Below are 19,368 nucleotides of genomic sequence, written 5' to 3'. Positions count from 1 at the left end.
CAATTAAAGGATCTTAGGCATATTAAAGAATCGGTTGTCTCGTATGGTCTTCATAGCCTGTATGTAAAACAGCTGTTGCATTCATTGGCCACCTTTAACAGGGTGACGCCCACAGATTGGGTAGGATTGGCATCAGCTGTCCTTGAGAATTCCTGCTTAATTGAATGGAGGGCGTTATTCAGGGAGGAAGGCGGGCTCCTAGAACGGCAAGCCGCCAGGGACAGAGTTGATGTACCCCTCCAAAAAATCCTAGGAGAAGGTATTTATGCTGACCCACAGATTCAGGCTGAATATGACGACCATATGCTGTCCCTATGCAGGAAAGCAGCACTAAATGCATGGGACAAGGTTCGTGAATCAGGAGAACAAATAGAAGCTTTTGCAAAAATAGAACAGGGACAAACAGAACCATTTAAAGACTTCTTAGACAGATTGACCAGAGCAGTAGACAAACAGGTAGCAGATCCAACGATACGACATTCAATTGTGTATACCTTAGCTTATGACAGTGCAAACCCAATGTGCAAAAGAATACTTTTGCCTCTAAAGATCAACTCAGCTCCACTAGAAGAATGGGTTTTGCATACTACCCATGTTGACTGTAACATACAAGATGCTGGAATCTGGGCAGAAGCAGCTGTCCCAACAAACCGGAGATTAGAAAAGATAGCAACAGAAGGACTTGGGAAGGAAGAGCACCTTACACGGGCTCACACAGGTACCGAGAGGCCAGTGCTCATTGCCACCATGACCCAGAGCCTCGCATAGGAAGAGCACACTCCAGGAGTCCATGGAGGCATCAGGAGAATAGATGTTTCAGCTGTGGTAAAATAGGACATATAAGGAAAAATTGTAGACAGAGAAATTCTATCGATTCCCCACACGACAGGTCATTGCCCTCTGGGTTATGTAGGAGATGTGGTAAGGGCAAACACTGGACTAACGAATGCAGATCAACTAGGGATTTTCAGGGGAACTTATTGGCGCCAGGAAACTCGGAAGGGGGACTCAAGCAGCCCCCTGCCCCGAGAACAGTTCGATCACTCCCAGTAACAGTGGAAGACAATCTCTCGCAGGACGAATGGATAGTTCCTTGCCTATGGTGGAAAATGATACTGCTCTAGAGGGTAGTTTGAATAGTGATGAAGAATCACATGTGACTGGTGAAAATGACAAACGCATATTTTGGCAAGCTTCTATTAATGATAAAAGGCCTCAGTTGAAAATTAAAATTAATAATAAAGTTATTTCTGGCTTAGTGGACACTGGAGCTGATGTGACTATTATCACTCAGAAAAGTTGGCCTAAAATGGCCGCTTAAAGAGGCAAATGTACAATTTTTAGGAATTGGAACTCTATCTAGAGTTCGACAGAGTGTTAACTCGATGGTTTGTATTGGACCGGAAGGACAAAAAGGAATACTGAAATCTTACGTAGCAGATATTGCTATAAATTTATGGGGTCGTGATTTATTACAGCAATGGAATACTCAAATTAACATCCCTCCAGTGTCAGATACAAATTCTAGACAATCGCTGGATAGTAGAAAAGATTGGGTAAGATGCCATGGAAAATGGTGACCAACTATCCAGGCTGTACAGACACTAAATACAAATGACAGGCCTTCAGAGGAACCAAAGGCCCTGCCATTGAAATGGCTTTACAGATGAACCAGTCTGGATAGGGCAATGGCCTTTGACCTCTGAAAAGCTTGAGGCTCTAGAAAAGTTAGTACAGGAACAGCTAGAGGCTGGTCACATAGAGCAATCTACCAGCCCTTGGAATTCTGTATTTGTCATCAAGAAGAAGTCAGGTAACTGGAGAATGCTGACAGACCTGAGAGCCATAAATAAGGTAATTCAGCCTATGGGCGCTCTACAGCCTGGAATGCCACTGCCTTCCTTAATACCTAAAGGATGGCTGATCATAGTAATTGACCTGAAGGACTGCTTTTTCACATTGCAAGAAAGTGATAGAGAGAAGTTTGCATTTACAGTGCCAACTCTTAATAACTCACAGCCAGTTCGGAGATACTAGTGGAAGGTTTTACCTCAGGGGATGCTAAGTATCCCTACCTTGTGTCAATACTTCGTACAAAAACCTTTGGAAATAATTCGTAAAAAAAATTTCCACAATCTCTTGTTTATCATTATATGGATGATATTCTTTTAGTAGATTCTAGTGAGGAAACTTTGGAACGTATGTTTAAAATGGTGAAGGAGGTTCTGCCTAGATGGGGTTTACAAATTGCCCCAGAAAAGATACAAAGAGGAGATTCTATTAACTATTTAGGATATAAGATAGACTTACAAAGAATCAGACCTCAAAAGGTACAAATTAGAAGGTACCGTTATCAAACTCTTAGCAGTCTTCAGAAGCTACTGGGAGAAATTTCTCAATTACAGACGATTATTGGTGTGGAAGGACATGACTTAAAGCATTTAAAAATGGCACTAAAAGGTGATAAGGACTTAAACAGTCCACGAATATTATCGGCTGAGGCAGAAAAAGAGCTACAATGGGTAGAAAACAGAATATTGGATGCGCATGTAGATCGGATAAACCTTTATCTAGACTGCATTCTGGTTATCTTGCCATCCAGAGAATACCCTTCTGGGATTCTGATGCAGAGGGAAGACACTATATTGGAATGGATATTCCTGCCACATAAGCAGAACAAAAAGTTAAAGACATATATAGAAAAGATTTCTGATTTGATTTTAAAGGGCAAATTAAACTTCGTCAGTTGACTGGGAAAGACCCAGCAGAGATTATAGTACCTTTAACTAATGATGAAACTTCCTCCTTATCGAAGGATAATGAATATTGGCAGATAGCTCTTACCGACTTTTTGGGAACAATTAGTAACAACTATCCCCAAACTGACAGAATTAAATTCATAAAAAAGACAGTTTGGATTCTTCCACACATTGTAAGACAAACTCCCATTTCTGGAGTTCTTACCTTCTACATTGATGCTAACAAAACAGGTAAGGCTGGTTATAAAGCAGGTGAGGTAAGTAAAGTAGTTCAAAGTCCATATACATCTGTACAGAAAGCAGAATTATATGCAATTCTTATGGTGCTTATGGATTTTACGGAACCTCTTAATATAGTTACTGATTCCCAATATGCAGAGAGAGTCGTCTTGCACATGGAGACTGCAGAATTTGTCCCTGATAATACTGAACTAACCTCAGTTAGTTCAGTTAGTGCAGTTATAGGAAACAATCAGAAACAGAAGTAACCCACTGTACGTTACGCATATCAGATCCCATACGGGTCTGCCAGGCCCACTGGCACAAGGCAATGATGAGATTGATCGTTTATTGATTGGCACTGTGCTAGAAGCCTCAGAATTTCATAAAAAGCATCATGTAAATAGCAAGGGTTTAAAGAAGGGCTTCTCCATCACTTGGCAACAAGCCAAGGAGATAATGAGAAACTGTCCTACTTGTTCCTTTTATAACCAAACTCCACTGCCAGCAGGATGTAATCCTAAAGGCCTTCAGAGGAATGAGATCTGGCAAATGGATGTCTTTCACTTTACAGAATTTGGAAATTTGAAATATGTCATACCATTGACACATTCTCAGGTTTCCAATGGGCTACTGCTCTCAACTCTGAAAAAGCTGATTCCGTTATTACACACCTACTGGAGGTGATGGCAGTTATGGGCATACCGGCGCAGATAAAAACTGACAATGCTCCAGCACATGTCTCCACAAAAATGGAACAGTTCTTCAAATATTGTAACATTAAGCATGTCACAGGTATACCACACAACCCTACAGGACAAGCTGTCGTTGAAAGGTCCAACAGGACACTTAAGGAGATGCTCCATAGGCAAGCCTGTAAGTCGAAACCCCCCAAACATAGATTGCACAATGCTTTATTAACGTTAAACTTTCTTAATGCCAATGACAGTGGACAAACAGCTGCGGAAAGACACTGGACTACGGAAAAAACTGCTGAACTAAACCAACCAGTGTATTTCAAAGATGTGCTGACCTCGGTATGGAAACCTGGACATGTATTACGTTGGGGTAGGGGTTTTGCTTTTGTCTCCACAGGAGAAGAAAATCTTTGGATACCATAAAAATTGATCAAGATTCGAGTTGAGGAAGACAATCCTCTCGACAAGGATGACTGACAGGTATTTACTGAGGAACCCCCCTCTAGAAGTCAAAGGACACTACATGTGTGGATACTTAAGGAAAGAACGTAGCTATAACCATCGAACAAAAGGAATGTGCCATACGGTAAACTTTACATCTGTCTCTCGAATAACTCTATTTCTCTTCATTTCCTAGTCCCTATTCAATTAAATCGATGCTGGATTTAGAGTTGGATTTGGCTTTCCTACTCTAAAATCCAAGCATGTTATTTAACAACATTTTAAAGTTTCTGTGTAAGCCAATTGCTGTAATACAGAATAAATGAAGAATAAGAGGACTATCTTCGTCTTTTCTTGGCTTTTTCTTTCAAGGCCCTCACCCTCTCATAATTGTTGTTCTTCAAGGTTTGCCTTTCCCGGTACACATACATGAACAAGCGAACATTTCTCTGATGACACTTATGTTTGAGTCCCATACAGCCAACAAGAACCAGCCTGACAGCAATCCCTGAATGCTCCGGAAAAAGAATTGGACTACACCTCCCCGACTGCATTGGATTCAACTCACTCCATTTCGACTGACACTCCAACCAGAACCTTGAGTAATGACTTCAATCAAGTTGAGGATTTCAACGTAGATCTTCAATCAAACAAATCTCATCTAACATGGACTAGACATAACTCATTAGAGACTTTCCCTGTACTGGCATTTTTTTTCCCACAGGGCCCCCACATGACTATCATCGTCCCATTTCAGCAGGAAGTAACCTAGAAGATGCTACGCCCCCGTTCCCCATTATTGTTTATTAGGGTAGTGTAAGTCTAGTTAAGAATGACCTTCTTATTGTTTAGAGTTGGGATTGGAAGAAGGTGTTCAAGTTAGACACTTTTTCCACATGACTTTAAGACTTAGCTGGAATAGACATAGGATGTACCATAGCAGATTATTATCTTCTTGTATTTCACCTTTATGATCGTTAGTTTTGGATATTTTGCACTATTAAGTTTTAATCCTTTTTAGACTAAAAGGGGAATTGTAGGGAAACACCCTAGCCCCGCCCTGGGACAGGTACCAGGTGGACCTGGGACTCGCCCATAAGGGCGTGGTGTAGGAAAGCCAAGGTGACGTAAGGGAGGCTTCTTAAAGACTGCTCGTGGAGACCCGAGCCCCTTTTGTTCTGGCCGCGCTTGCTGGGTTCTATAACCTTGCTCTGGCCTGTGTTTTGCCCTGGTGTTTTCTTGAATAAAGAGATTTTAATCAATACAGAGGTATATAAGCTATAGAAAAGAACTGTATGGCAGAAGGATAGGGGATAAAGAAGAAAATCATCAAGAGAGTGTCTTTTTCCCAAACCCCCTCAGATATAAAAAAATCATAGAATTCATAGACTCGATGGGTTCCCTCTGAGCCCTGTGGTGGTGGAGGTTGGCCCTTTAGGCAGCAATAGATAGAGAATCAGTGTTCAGTGTACCCTAAGCCTTGATATGGCTTGTGTCTTGCTTCTTCTTTCCCTGAGATATGGTCTGTATAATCTGCCAGTCACACCCCACTAGAGTAGGAATGAGGGGCATGCCACAGTGATTGCTGCTCTGACCCACACTTCTGTACTTTCCCATGATTGCCAACCACAGAGAAGACAGTTCTAGCAACTTAACAGCTACCACTGGGTCACCAAACAAGGGGAATTAAGCAGGATACTGGGATTGAGGTTTTGGTGTGAATGTGGAGCCCCATGAGAAGGTTGAAAGTCTGATATCCATCCCTCTGGATGTCTTGAAGCCCACTAATGGTTTAAACCAGGCCACAGAAAGTTCCCCTTAGGCCCTTTTCTTCCTTGCATATAAAGGTAAGGAGCATGAATCTGCATTAAAAGCTAAGTGAGTAAACCATGCTCTTCCAGTGTTCTAGAAAGGCAGACTTCATCTAGCATAGTGAATAGTGACCACTAACCAGAGTCACAGAGGCTGTGACTGATGTGCAAGAAATGGCCACAGGGCACCCTGCTGTGGGATAATTTTTCACCTAAGATGTCATAAAGAAAATCCACCCCTCGTCATAAGGTCTCAATTGACCTGGACCATTTGGCTCTCCTTTAGTGATAGGTTCTTGAGATTGTAGACTGGGATGAGAAAATAAAGATAGAAAAGGTGTGTGTGTGTGTGTGTGTGTGTGCATGTATGTAATTATGTTATTTTATTTAAAGTGAGGGTAATTTTCCAATTGGGAAAATGTGTTCTGTAGTCGGAGCAATCATTCTTTAGGCATTAACATCCAGTTGAGGACCTTCTGAGGAAAGTCCTGTGAGTTTGACGTAGGAAGGACAAATTCCACATGCAGGGTCAGCTTCTCTGCTCAGGACTGGATGATCTGGGAGGGGTGGATATATTCAAATGGGGAAGAGGATCATTAGTCCATTTATTATCTGAGAGAGGGTTTGGGGAATTAGGTTTATAAGTTTGACCTGGTAAAATCAGATAGACAGAAATGAAGGAGTGAAAACAGAAACGAGACTTCTGTATTGGTTAAGGGTTCATTGCTGTGAAGAGACACTGTGACCATGGTAAGTCTTATAAAGGAAAAAATTTAATTGGGACAGGCTAACATTTCAGAGGTTTAGTCCATTAACATCGTGGCAGGAAGCATGGCAGTGTGCAGGCAGACATGGTTCTAGAGAGGTAGCTGAGAGTTCTACACCTGGATCTACAGGCAGCAGGAGTGAATGTTACACTAGACCTGGTTTGAGCATTTTGGATCTCAAAGCCCACCCCATAGTGATGCACTTCCTCCAACAAAGCCACACCTACTCCAAAAAGTCCACACCTCTTAATATTGCCACTCCCTATGAGCCTTCGGGGCCATTTTCTTTCATCTTCTACTGGTAGGTGGGAAAATAGATCTTTTGCTGTTTTGACTTATGAGTTAGTGCTCACTACTCCAACCCCTGCCCACAGGCACTTTTGAATGGTCCTGCTTGGCTCCCTGTACAGGCCAATGGCAAAGGTGGAGGTGGGTTGGTCTGAGTGTTGGTTGGATCCCTAGTATCTGGAGGAAGCTGTTGTCTGGTTGTCCTGCTAGACTGCCTGCAAACATTCTGCTCTGGGCTTGTGAGTCTGACTTCTCTTCTGTTTATATTTTATGACTGTAGACACTCCTATTTCATACTTAGGTCCCTGTCTGGTTGCCTATTGACCTGGTCCAGCAGGACAGTTTTTTCAGTGAGAGGGTCCCCAAGGGGAGGACTAGATATGATAAAGAAGACAGGAGAGCTAGGGCCAGGAAGTCTTAGATGAAGGAAGTTTATTAAGAAATACAGGGCGTTATAAACAGTTTGCAGGGGAAAATGGGGGAAGATTCAGCAGAAAAGCCATTATATAATGAGACAAAGTTTTCAGTTAAGAATTGTCACACAAAAGAAACATAGGGTGTCACAAGTGTTTCACAAACTGAGTACACTTCGGCCTTGGGATTAATGAGCACAGCCCTTTAGTGGGGGAGTATCTGTCCTAGAATGTGTCAGACGTTGTCTCTACAGCTGTGAGAGCAACCCAGATGTTGAAACAGGCCCCACTTACAGTTTCTGGGAGAAGCTGAACACTCAGATCTTTGAGGATGAAGGGACCTGACCTCCATGCCTGCTTTACCCTACTGTCTGTTGCACAAATAGCAGATATGTGACATTTTGTGTGTGGTGATAAATAGCAGCCTTATGTGAACTGCTAAGGTGTCTCCTGGGAAACTTAATGCCTGTCATCCATAGAATGTCACCTCCATCTTGAGAGAACTAGTGGGAAAAAACCTTGCTATGGCATTCAGTCAGAGTTTATGAAGACAATTGGAAGTGGGGAGGGATGAGCCTTTCCAGTCTATGTTCCACCCAAGAGAAGAAGCAACCCTGTCAAATTCACTTCCTTGGTTGAAGATTTTTTTTCATCTCCTGAAATGCTCATATGGCTTTCAGAAAACATGCGTCCTTCTGGTAAGAGTTCTGACAAGTAGGTTCTGGTGAGAACTTCCAGAGAAAGCAGGGAATTGGCTTCAGTGCCCTCTGTGTGTAGCTCAACCCTGCTGTATTTACTAGAGAGACAAGCCAGGTCTTGCATGATGTATTAGTTTCATTTCTGCTGCTGTGAAAGAATACCTTGATCTAAAGCAACTTTGTTTTGGGGTGTGGATCCAGTGGAAGGAGTCTGTTACTGTGTTGAGGAACAGTCATATGGTTCAGCTGAAACCATGGGATGGGCCCCTTGTTTCTTTGATCACAATAGAGTTAGCTTTTGTATGTTGGAAAATAACTTTTTTTGGACAAACAACACTGTAGGCTTTCTCTTTTCACAAACTAGAAACTTGGCTGGGTGGGTTCTGGCTCTTCCTGTTGTTCCAGTGCAGAGCAGAGCTCCCCTTCATGGGGAGCTCTTTAACAACTACAGCCTCTCTTTTGGCACATCTGTTGGCTATAACAATTGGCTTTCTAGTGCACTGTTCTCCCCAAAGTGTATAATTTTGTATTTCCTCATTCCCTCCTCTCCACTTCTCTCCTTCCTCCCCTCTCACCTTCCACAACCACCCTCCTCCCATGCTCCCAATTTACTCAGGAGATCTTGTCTATTTGCCATTCCTAGGTGGGTCCATGTATTTCCTTTTAGTGTCCTCTTTGTTACCTAGCTTCTCTGGGGTTGTGGACTGTAGGCTGGTTATCCTTTGCTTTATGTCTAATATCCAATTATGAGTGAGTACATACCATGTTTTTCTTTCTTTGTCTGGGTTTCCTCACTCAGGATGGCATTTTCTAGTTCTGTCCATTTGCCTTGGAATTTCAAGATGTCATTGTTTTCTGCGGCTGGGTAGTACTCCATTGTGCAAATGTACCACAATTTCTTTATCCACTCTTCTGATGGGGGGCATCTAGGTTGCTTCAAGGTTCTGGCTATTATGAATAATGCTGCTATGAACATAGCTGAGCAAGTGTCATTGTGGTATGAGTGTACATCCTTTGGGTGTATGTCCAAGAGGGTGTTGCTTGTTCTTGAGGTAGATGGAGTCTCGGTTTTCTGAGAAACTGCCATAGTAATTTCCACAGTGGCTGTACAACTTTGCACTCCTACCAGCAATGGAGGAGTGTTCCCTTTACTCCACATCCTCTCCAGCATAAGTTGTCATGAGTGTCTTTGATCTTTGTCATTCTGGAAGGGGTAAGAAAATATCTCAGAGTTTGTTTTTTTAATTCAAATTTCTCTAATGACTCGGGATGTTGAGCAGTTCCTTAAGTGCCTTTTGATCATTTGAGATTCCTCTGTTGAGAGTTCTCTGTTTAGATCTGTACCCCATTTTTAAATTGGATTATCTGGTATTGATGTCTAGTTTCTTGAGTTCTTCATGTATTTTGGAGATCATCCCTCCCTCAGATGTGGAGTTGGTGAAGATTTTCCCATGCTGCAGGCTGCCATTCTGTTTTGTTGACTGTGTCCTTTGCTTTATAGAAGCTTCTCAGTATCAAGAGATCCCATTTATTAATTGTTTCTCTCAGTGTTTGTGCTACTGTTTTATATTTAGGAAGTGGTCTCCTGTGGATGGGAGTTTCCATCCTGCCTGGTCTTGCAGCCATTTAGTCCAAAATAAACACACAAAGGTTTATATTAATTATAAACTCTTTGACCAATGGCTCAGGATTCTATTTTGCTAGCTCTCTCTTAATTATTAACCCATTTCTATTAATCTATGTATTTCCACGTGGTCTTGGCTTACCAGTGATGCCCAGACTGCTTCCTTCCTCAGCAGCTACATGGCGTCTTTCTGGCGAGTCACTTCTTCGTTACTCTTCCCAGCTTTCTCCTAGTCTGGTAGGCTCGCCTATATTTCCTGCCTGGCTAAATCCTGCATGTCCATTGGCTGAAACAGCTTTATTCATCAACCAATATGAGAAACATATATTCAGATCATGCAGAAAGATATCCCATATCATCTCTTTTTTGTCTTAATAAAAAATGTTTTAACTTTAACACAGTAAAATTATATATAACAAAACATTTATCAAGCAAGAACCTTAGTTAATATTGTCTAGTCCATTAACATTTGGTGAAACTTAAAGAAAATATTCTATCATCTATCTTCATGAGTCTAAAGTTTCATGCATAACTTATTTTTAATCATAAGTAAGGAAAAATATAACCATAGCTATCTTTTTTCATCTCCATCAAGGAAGATATCTAGAACTGACAGAGACATCTCAATGCATGGACAGTCATCCCAAATTCCTCTGTAATGTTGGGGCATCCATTTTTAGCCCATAGGCCATAGTTTTTGTCAGACTTTTTGATGAAGATGGACCCTGAAGGGACTATCCTCTGCCTTGCCAAGTTCAACAGTCACTTATCTTTGTAACCTGCTTGTTCAGTTTGGACAGAGTGCTTTCAAGCATTCCAGGCAAGAACAGTTTTTTGCCCAAATAGCTATCCCTGTTATGTTGAAGGCAAACTCCATAATGAGATTCTTTGATATCTGTCTTCCTCTCCGACATAATTGGTCTTGCCAGGAGCAGTTGTGTATCATTGTCATGAAAAACCCTAATAAACCATGTTAAATGCCATATTCTGTAGGCCTTTTAAAGCTTTTGAAGAATATCTATCCATTTGACACACACACACACACACACACACACACACACACATATCCCTAACTAATGTAAGTTTTGACTATTATAGGTGGCTATCTAAAATTTGTGTTTACTTATACATTACATTTTTGAAAAGAGCTGTATAAACACAACACCTAAACAAGAATAGAAATATACATATAACAAAATTGACCTTAAGTTTGTATCAATAAACCAAAATCCATGCCAATGTAAAATACTCATTTCTATATTATATTTCACTTTTTAAGAAAGAGCTGACTGTCATCATTAACCATTTGCAACCAACCCCATTTAAATGAAAAGAAACATGTATAAACAGTATTTGGGAATGTGGGCATAGTTCTCTCCAAACTGCTTCCTGCTGTTTGGGGGTGCTGTCAATCCCAAGGGGATCCTGACAAAATCCAGAACCCTGGCCAAATCCTGACTGTAGTGGTCTGTGAAGCTGCATGGTCTCAGCTGTTTTGGATGGTGGATCATCTGGGCCATTGTTTTAGGGGGTCTTGATTCATCAAGCCATATTAGTCTGGAAGAAATCTACAGCTTATTATCTCCTGTGGAAGTTGAAAATACTAAGTCTGGCCTTACTACATTACTGACACAGGTAGAACAAACTCATGGCCAAATAGAAACTAAAATTTGTTTCATGTCTGATGCTTTGAATGGGAAGATAGCTAAGGGCCAGGACAGAATTATCAAACTGGCACAGACAATTTGTTCCATGTCTGATGAATCTACTGCCACAGGCCAAAAGCTGCAGTCTAGGATTGGATATTTAGAAGGCAATTTGTATGCCATTCAGACACTAAGGATGAGAATATTAAAGGTTTGAAATCATGTGTATGTAGTTGTTCTGACCCGTGGGACGGCAACCTAGGGCAAGAAGTCCAGGGAGAGGAATGGGGAAAAGACATGCAGAGAGAATGACCACAAGACATGATCAAGTGGCAAATTTTATTTTTCCCTGTCTAGCTTATATAGTCAGTAGAGTGGGGTAAAGTGGAGGGGGAGAAGAGGCCAAGAGCCAGGTGTTAGTTCAAGCAGGATATCAGAAAACTATCGAAGAGGATATTGGCAGGGTAAAAAGTTCATGGGTGGTGGGGTGAGGGAGGTTTGCTTAGGTAAGTGTGCCTGTGGTTGGAACAAAGGATTGATGGCTGGATCATGTTGTTCCTTCTGAGTGTTCATGCTTCTAGAAGCCATTTATAATCAAAAGACAGTTCTATTACTGTGTGGCTTGCCAAGTTTGGCCTAAAGGTTCATGCCAAGCTGTATGGTTCCCAACACGTGTAAATGAAGAAACAAGGAAATTCTTAGAGTCTTATATGATTCATGAAATTCAATCTCTTCATGAGACAATGGTCACCAAGCTCCAAGCCTTGGTGACACAGTATCAGATTCCTTCCAATCCGATGCACCTACTCCAATCAAACACCAGGAAAACCTTCCTAAGGTTGTTATATGCACACCACTGGTCTTCCCAGAAAGAACAGAAAAAACGCCATCCAAAAAGCACACAAATGGTCAGATGGCATATCAATGGGAACTAAAAGATCTGAAAGGGATCAAGGATTCTGTCATCTCATCTGGTCTCCATAGCCCTTATGTCAAAGAATTATTAAATTTGTGGGCAACATTCAATAGGGAATACCCATAGATTGTGAACACCTAATATCAGCTGTGCTTGAAAATTCATCTCAAATACAGTGGAGGGCTCTATGGAGGGATGCAGCAAAAGCCCTCGAGCTTCAAGGCATAAAGAAAGGTTATGAAGCTCCCCAAGTTAAGATTCTTGGTAAGGGTCTTTATGCTGACCCAAAGGTTCAGGCTGCATATCAGGAGCACATAGTGTCCTTATGGAGACAGCAGCCTTAAATGCCTGGGACAAGGTTTGTGAACCAGGATAAAGAGTGAAAACCTATACTAAGATAAAACAGGGACCAACAGAAGAGTTCACTGACTTTTAACAAAGACTATCCAGGGCAGTGGAGTTATAGGTAGCAGATCCAGAACCTAAAATATCTAAAATTGACCACATTGTAGGCAGCAAAGCAAACCTCCATAGTTACAAAAGAATTGAAATAACCCCCTGTATCTTATCAGATCACCATGCATTAAAGCTAGAATTCAACAGCAATACGAATTGCAGAAAACCTACATACTCTTGGAAATTGAGTAACACCCAATTGCACCATTCCTGGGTTGAGGAAGAAATTAAAAAGAAATTAAAGACTTCCTAGAATTTAATGAGAATGTAGACACAACATACCCAAACTTATGGGACATTCTGACAGCAGTGCTAAGAGGAAAGTTCATAGCACTAAGTGCCCACATGAAGAAACTGGAGAAAAGTCACATTAGAGAATTGACAGAACAACTGAAAGCATTAGAGCAAAAAGAAGCAAACTCACCAAGGAGGAGTAGACGCCAGGAAATAATCAACCTGAGAGCTGAAATCAATAAAGTAGAAACTAGGAAAACAGTACAAAGAATCAATGAAACAAAGAGTTGGTTCTTTGTGTAGCATTCTCTTAAAGCCCCAGCTCCCTCTTGGGAGCATTACCTCACATGCAGGCAAAGCAGGACAGAGAAGGTAGAATCTCTTTGTAGAAGCAGCTGTGCTCCTGCCTGCGCCTTCCAGATATCTTCCTATGGCTGAAGCTATGAATATAGAGTCCTATCCATGCCACTTCTCCAGGACTCTCAGGACACCAATGTGTTGCAGCCACAGCTGTTTCATCATCACAGGCAACACAACTCCATGACTATCTGACAGACCTAGATCAGTTCCCTGGTAGCTTCATGCTTTTATTGAACAAACATCACAGCCTGTTTTCCAGTGCCCACCACTCTTTCATGACACTATGCATGTGACCCAGAGTGCCAATGAGGATAATTCTCTATTCTGGGTCCTGTCAGAGCCACAACTTGAGTACATCTGAGTTCAGATAAAGAACCTGTCTTAGTTTGGTTTCTACTGCCATGAGGAGACATCACAACCACAGCAACTCTTAAAAAGAAAACATTTAATTGAGGGGGCTCACTTTACAGTTTCAGAGGTTCAATCCATTATCATTTCAGAGAGCAGTGTATAGGCAGATGTGGTGCTGGAGCTGTGAGTCCTTACATCTTGACTCAGAGGCAACAGGATACGAACTGGCTCACTGGGCAGTATATTCTCAAAGCCTGTCCCCCCACACCGAAAGGCTTCGAACATCAGATTAAAAGTGTGCCTTCCAGCCCCACAGTCTGGATTAAAGGTGTGTATCATTCAGCCTCCTCCTACAAGGCCACACTTCCTCCAACATAGTGCCACTCCCTATGAGTTCTTGGGGGCCAAATACATTCACACTGTCACAGAACCCCAGCTCAGAACTAGCCACAGGTCCTTCACATCATGTTTCTTTGATAGCAACGTAAATAACACCCACAGAAACCTGAAGGGAAGAAAAGAGATTAATATGTTAAATTAGGCCAATTAAATTAAGGGGGAAGTATCTAAGCTAAACCTTAACAAGTAAATAGAAAAGAAAAACAGACACATTCCTAGTTGAGTGTGTTAGGAGCTGTTGGCAGCTAACATGCTCAGTGAGCGTCACTAGCTACATTGACTTCATGTCTCAGTGTTGGGGCCCCGCACACATTTTATTACCAGCACCACAGCTGCGTTAGGGCTGGGACTGTTGACCATGTGTGGGTGAGGATGACATAATAGAACCTAAAGGTCACCTGGGTCAGGGGTCACTGACTCTGCCTGATGTCCTGGTTTTATCTAACTTGAACCCACACAGTGCTCTAACCAGGGAATCTTACTGAGTCTCTGCCCTGAGTCTAGGGCTCTACAAACTCAAGGGTTCTTTGTTTTTCAGGATCTGATTCTGGTCCCCATAGAGAATCATCTCTCTGCCTTGTGTGATCCTGTGCCTGCTGTAAGTCCACCCCTGGCATGTAGATCATTGTGATAACTGGCAGTCGCTGGGCATCCAGTTTAGGCAGTTGCTGAGATTCAGGCCCAGTGATGGAACTTATCTCAAAAAAACACAGTGCAGATTGATAGAGGAAGTCACCTCTTGCCAACATGTACACACACACACACACAAACCACACACAAACAGAGAGACTGAGAGAGGGGGGAAGGGAGGGAAGAAAGAGAGATATAGAGGAAGGGAGGGAGAGATACAGATAGATTAAGAAATAGAGAGACAAAAAAATGTTATAACAAATACACACACATCTCCATAGAAACTGAAATTTGAATAAAACAACCTTTGGACCCTTCAAGGATTACTGCACACCACACCTGTAGAGAGAATCCCTGAGTGAGATATGGAGAGGCAGCCAAGGCACAGAGGAGTCCGGCTCTGTTTGCCTCTCTGAACAGGCTTTTCTGTGACCCAAAGCACTGAGTGCTCTCAGCGCCCCCTGCTGGTCCCAAATTTTCTACAGTGAGGTATCTGTCCACAGTAGCATTCATTCCCTGTGTGTCTTGCACAGTAATACGTGGCTGTGTCCTCAGACTTGAGATTGTTCATTTGCAGGTACAGGGCGTTCTTGGCATTGTCTCTGGAGATGGTGAATCGGCCCTTCACAGCTTCAGCATGCATAGCCCCACCAACAGTACTAATGCAAGCGACCCTCTCCAGCCCCTTCCCTGGAGCTTGGTGGACCCAGGCCATTTCATAGTCACTGAAGGTGAATCCAGAGGCCTCACAGGAGAGTGTCAGGGACTTTCCAGGCTTCACTAACCCTCTCCCCTGTCCCCTCGACTCCACCAGCTGTACTGGACAACTGCAAACACAGAGAATGCTGTCAGAAAACTGACACAGAGGTCATTTTTTTTCTTTTTATCATGTCAACAAAACACACAGCATCTCATTTCCATAAATTACCATTTAAAATAAGGACAAGGGAAACCAAGATGAGACCCAAGTCCATGGTGAGTGGCCTGTGTTCAGTGCTGATCACAGAATGAGAGGACCTGGGAATCCAGGGCTGGGCTCTTCAGCCAGAGCTGCAGGGTCAGGGCTGGGCTGGTTTCCATGGGCACAGAGGAGCCTCATTTGCATGTCTTCATGCTAGGGCAGGCTCTGGAGTTGGACCTGGGAACAGGGCAGTGCTCAGAGCAGATATAAGATATCTGTCACACTGGTGACAGATACAGAAAAGGACAGAGTAAATTATCTCTGTGAACATCATTTCAATATTAAGGATTTACCACACTTTATTCACTTCCTTTTTCATTTTTATATTTTCTCTAACATTCTTTTTAAAATTGATTTTATTTAAATTTAAACAACCTTATTTTACATACCAATCCCAGTTCTCTCTCCCTCCTTTCTTCCTATTCCCCTCTATCAGCCCCTTCATTCCACCCCCTCCATCCACTCTCCAGGGAGGGTGAAGCCTCCCATGGGGCATCATCAAAGTCTGTCACATCATTTGAGGCAGGACCTAGGCCCTCCCCTGTGTATCCAGGCTGAGAGGTGTCCCTCTATGTGGAATGGGCTTCCAAATCCCTTTTGTGCACTAGGGATAAACACTGGTCCCACTGCCAGAGGTCCCATAGACTACCCAGGCCTCCCAACTGACACTCACATTCAGGGGCTTTGGTTCAGTTTTATCTTGGTTCCCCAGCTGTCAGATTGGGGTCCCTGAGCTCCCACTTGCTCAGGTCAGCTGTTTCTGTGGGTTTCTTCAGCATGGTCTTGACCTCTTTGCTCATCACTCCTCCCTCTCTGCAATTGGATTCCAGGAGTGCAGCTTATTGCTTAGCTGGGGATCTCAGCTTCTGCTTCCATCTAGGATGGCATTTAAAGCAGTCTTCAATCTCATTATAGGGGAAGTGCATTTAAGGTAGCCTCTCCACTATTGTTTAGATGATTAGTTGGGGTCAACTTTGTGGATCCCTGGACATTTCTGTTAGTGAACAACCAGCAGTCAATAGGGCAAAGGTCTCTTTATTTGGATACACCAGCCAAGCTCAGGCCAAGCGTACCAGGGCAGCAAGGCCAGAGTGAGGAGGAGGGAGCAGAGAGAAGGGCCAGAAGAAGGGACAGTCCACGTGTCCGAGGTCCCTTAAGAAGCCTTCCTGACGTCACCTTAGACTTCCCCTCACACCGCCCTCACGTGCATGTCTCAGCACACCTGTCAGGGTTACCTGGGGGCAGGGCTACCGTGTCTCCCTACAATTCCCCTTTTAGTCTAAAAGAGGATTAAAACTTAATAGTGCAAAACATCCAAAATTAACAATCATAAATGTGAAATATAAGGAGATACAATAATCTGCTATTGCACATCCTAACTATGTCTATTCCAGCTAAGTCTTAAAGTCATCTGAAAAGTGTGTCCAACATGAACACCTCCTTCCAATCCCAACCCTAAACAATAGGAAGCTATCCCTAACTAGGCTTACCTTACCCTAATAAATAACAATGGGGAACAGGGGCGTAGCATCTTCTAAGTTACTTCCCACTGAAATGGGACGATGGTAACCCTGTGGTGTCCCGTGGAAAAAAAAATGCTAGTACAGGGAAAGTCTCCATTGGGTTATCTCCAGTCCATGTTAGATGGGATTTGCTTGATTGAAGATCTACGTTGAAATCTTCAACTTGATTGAAGTCAGTAATCGAGGCTCTGGTCGGAGTGTCAGTTGAAACGGAGTGAGTTGAATCCAGTGCAGTCGGGGAGGTGTGGTCTGATTCTTTTTCCGGAGCATGTAGGATTGTCGTCAGGTGGGTCTTCATTGGCTGTATGGGACTCAAACATAAGTGTCATCAGAGAAATGTTTGCTTGTACATGCATGTGTACTGGGAAAGGCAATCCTTGAAAAACGACAATTATGAGAGTGTGTAGGCCTTGAAAGAAAGAGCCAAGAAGAGACAAAGATAGTCCTCTAATTCTTCATTTATTCTGTATTACAGCAATTAGCTTCTTGATATAACACAGAAACTTTAACATTTTGTTAAATAACATGCTTGGATTTTAGGGGAGGAGAGCCAAATCCAGCCCTAAATCCAGCATCGATTTAATTGAATAGGGAGTAGGAAATGAAGAAAAATAGAGTTATTTGAGAGACAGCTGTAAAGTTTACCGTATGGCACGTTCCTTTTGTTTGATGTTTATAGCTACCTTCTTTCCTTAAGTATCTACACATGTAGTGTCCTTTGATTTCTGGAGGTGGGTTTTCCTGTGAGGATAAAAACAAAGCACTTCCCATCCTTTGGGAGGCTTTTACTTAGTTCATGAGATATACCTCAGTAAATACTTGTCAGTCGTCCTTGTCGAGAGGGTTGTCTTTTTCAACTCGAATCTTGATCAATTTTGATGGTATCCAAAGATTTTCTTCTCCTGTGGAAACAAATGCAAAACCCCTACCCCATCATAACACATGTCCGGGTTTCCATACCGAGGTCAGTACATCTTTGAAGTACACTGGTTGATTCAGTTCAGCAGTTTTTTCCAAAGTCCAGTGTCTTTCCGCAGCTGTTTGTCCTTCGTCATTAGCATTAAGAAAGTTTAGTGTCAATAAAGCATTATGCAACCTATGTTTGGGGGGTTTTGACTTACCAGCTTGCCTATGGAGCATCTCCTTAAGTGTCCTGTTAGACCTCTCAACAACTGCTTGTCCTGTAGGGTTGTGTGGTATACCTGTGACATGCTTAATGTTACAATATTTGAAGAACTGTTCCATTTTTGTGGAGACATATGCTGGAGCATTGTCGGTTTTTATCTGTGCAGGTATGCTCATAACTGCCATCACCTCTAGTAGGTGTGTAATAACGGAATCAGCTTTTTCAGAGTTGAGAGCAGTAGCCCATTGGAAATCTGAGAATGTGTCAATGGCATGATGCACATATTTCAAATTTCCAAATTCTGTAAAGTGAAAGACATCCATTTGCCAGATCTCATTCCTCCGAATGCCTTTAGGATTACAGCCTGCTGGCAATGGAGTTTGGTTATAAAAGGAACAAGTAGGACAGTTTCTTACTATCTCCTTGGCTTGTTGCCAAGTGATGGAGAAGTCCTTCTTTAAACCTTTGCTATTTACATGATGCTTTTTATGAAATTCTGAGGCTTCTAGCACAGTGCCAATTAATAAACGATCAATCTCGTCATTGCCTTGTGCCAGAGGGCCTGGCAGACCCGTATGGGATCTGATATGCATAATATACAGGGGATTACTTCTGTTTCTAAATGTTTCCTGTAATTGTAAGAACAACGAGGTTAGTTCAGTATTATCAGGGATGAATTCTGCAGTCTCTATGTGCAAGACGACTCTCTCTGCATATTGGGAATCAGTAACTATATTAAGAGGTTCTGTAAAATCCATAAGCACCATGAGAATTGCATATAATTCTGCCTTCTGTACAGATGTATATGGACTTTGAACTACTTTACTTATCTCACCTGCTTTATAACCAGCCTTACCTGATTTATTAGCGTCAGTGTAGAAGGTAAGAACTCCAGAAATGGGAGTTTGTCTTACAATGCATGGAAGAATCCAGACTGTCTTTTTATGAATTTAATTCTGTCTGTTTTGGGATAGTTGTTAATGATTGTTCCCAAAAAGTCGGTAAGAGCTATCAGCCAATATTCATTATCCTTCCATAAGGAGGAAAT

At 42.3% G+C, this 19,368-nt stretch overlaps 1 protein-coding gene and 1 gene segment (V, D, J or C); both read right to left on the bottom strand.

Moving 5' to 3' along the window:
- The window catches only part of LOC103161202, a 359,419-nt gene that overhangs the window by 172,458 nt on the left and 167,593 nt on the right, over positions 1-19,368 (bottom strand).
- LOC118237724 (disintegrin and metalloproteinase domain-containing protein 20-like) overlaps positions 15,162-19,368 on the bottom strand; it is a 75,656-nt gene continuing 71,449 nt past the window's right edge. The window contains exon 8 of the mRNA XM_027416757.2: positions 15,162-15,537. Coding sequence (XP_027272558.2) covers positions 15,162-15,537 — 376 coding nt within the window. The remainder of the gene's footprint in view (positions 15,538-19,368) is intronic.

The sequence above is a fragment of the Cricetulus griseus genome, chromosome 5 (assembly GCF_003668045.3).
Source record: "Cricetulus griseus strain 17A/GY chromosome 5, alternate assembly CriGri-PICRH-1.0, whole genome shotgun sequence".
Classification (NCBI taxonomy): domain Eukaryota; kingdom Metazoa; phylum Chordata; class Mammalia; order Rodentia; family Cricetidae; genus Cricetulus; species Cricetulus griseus.
This window is presented reverse-complemented; position numbering and strand designations above follow the sequence as displayed.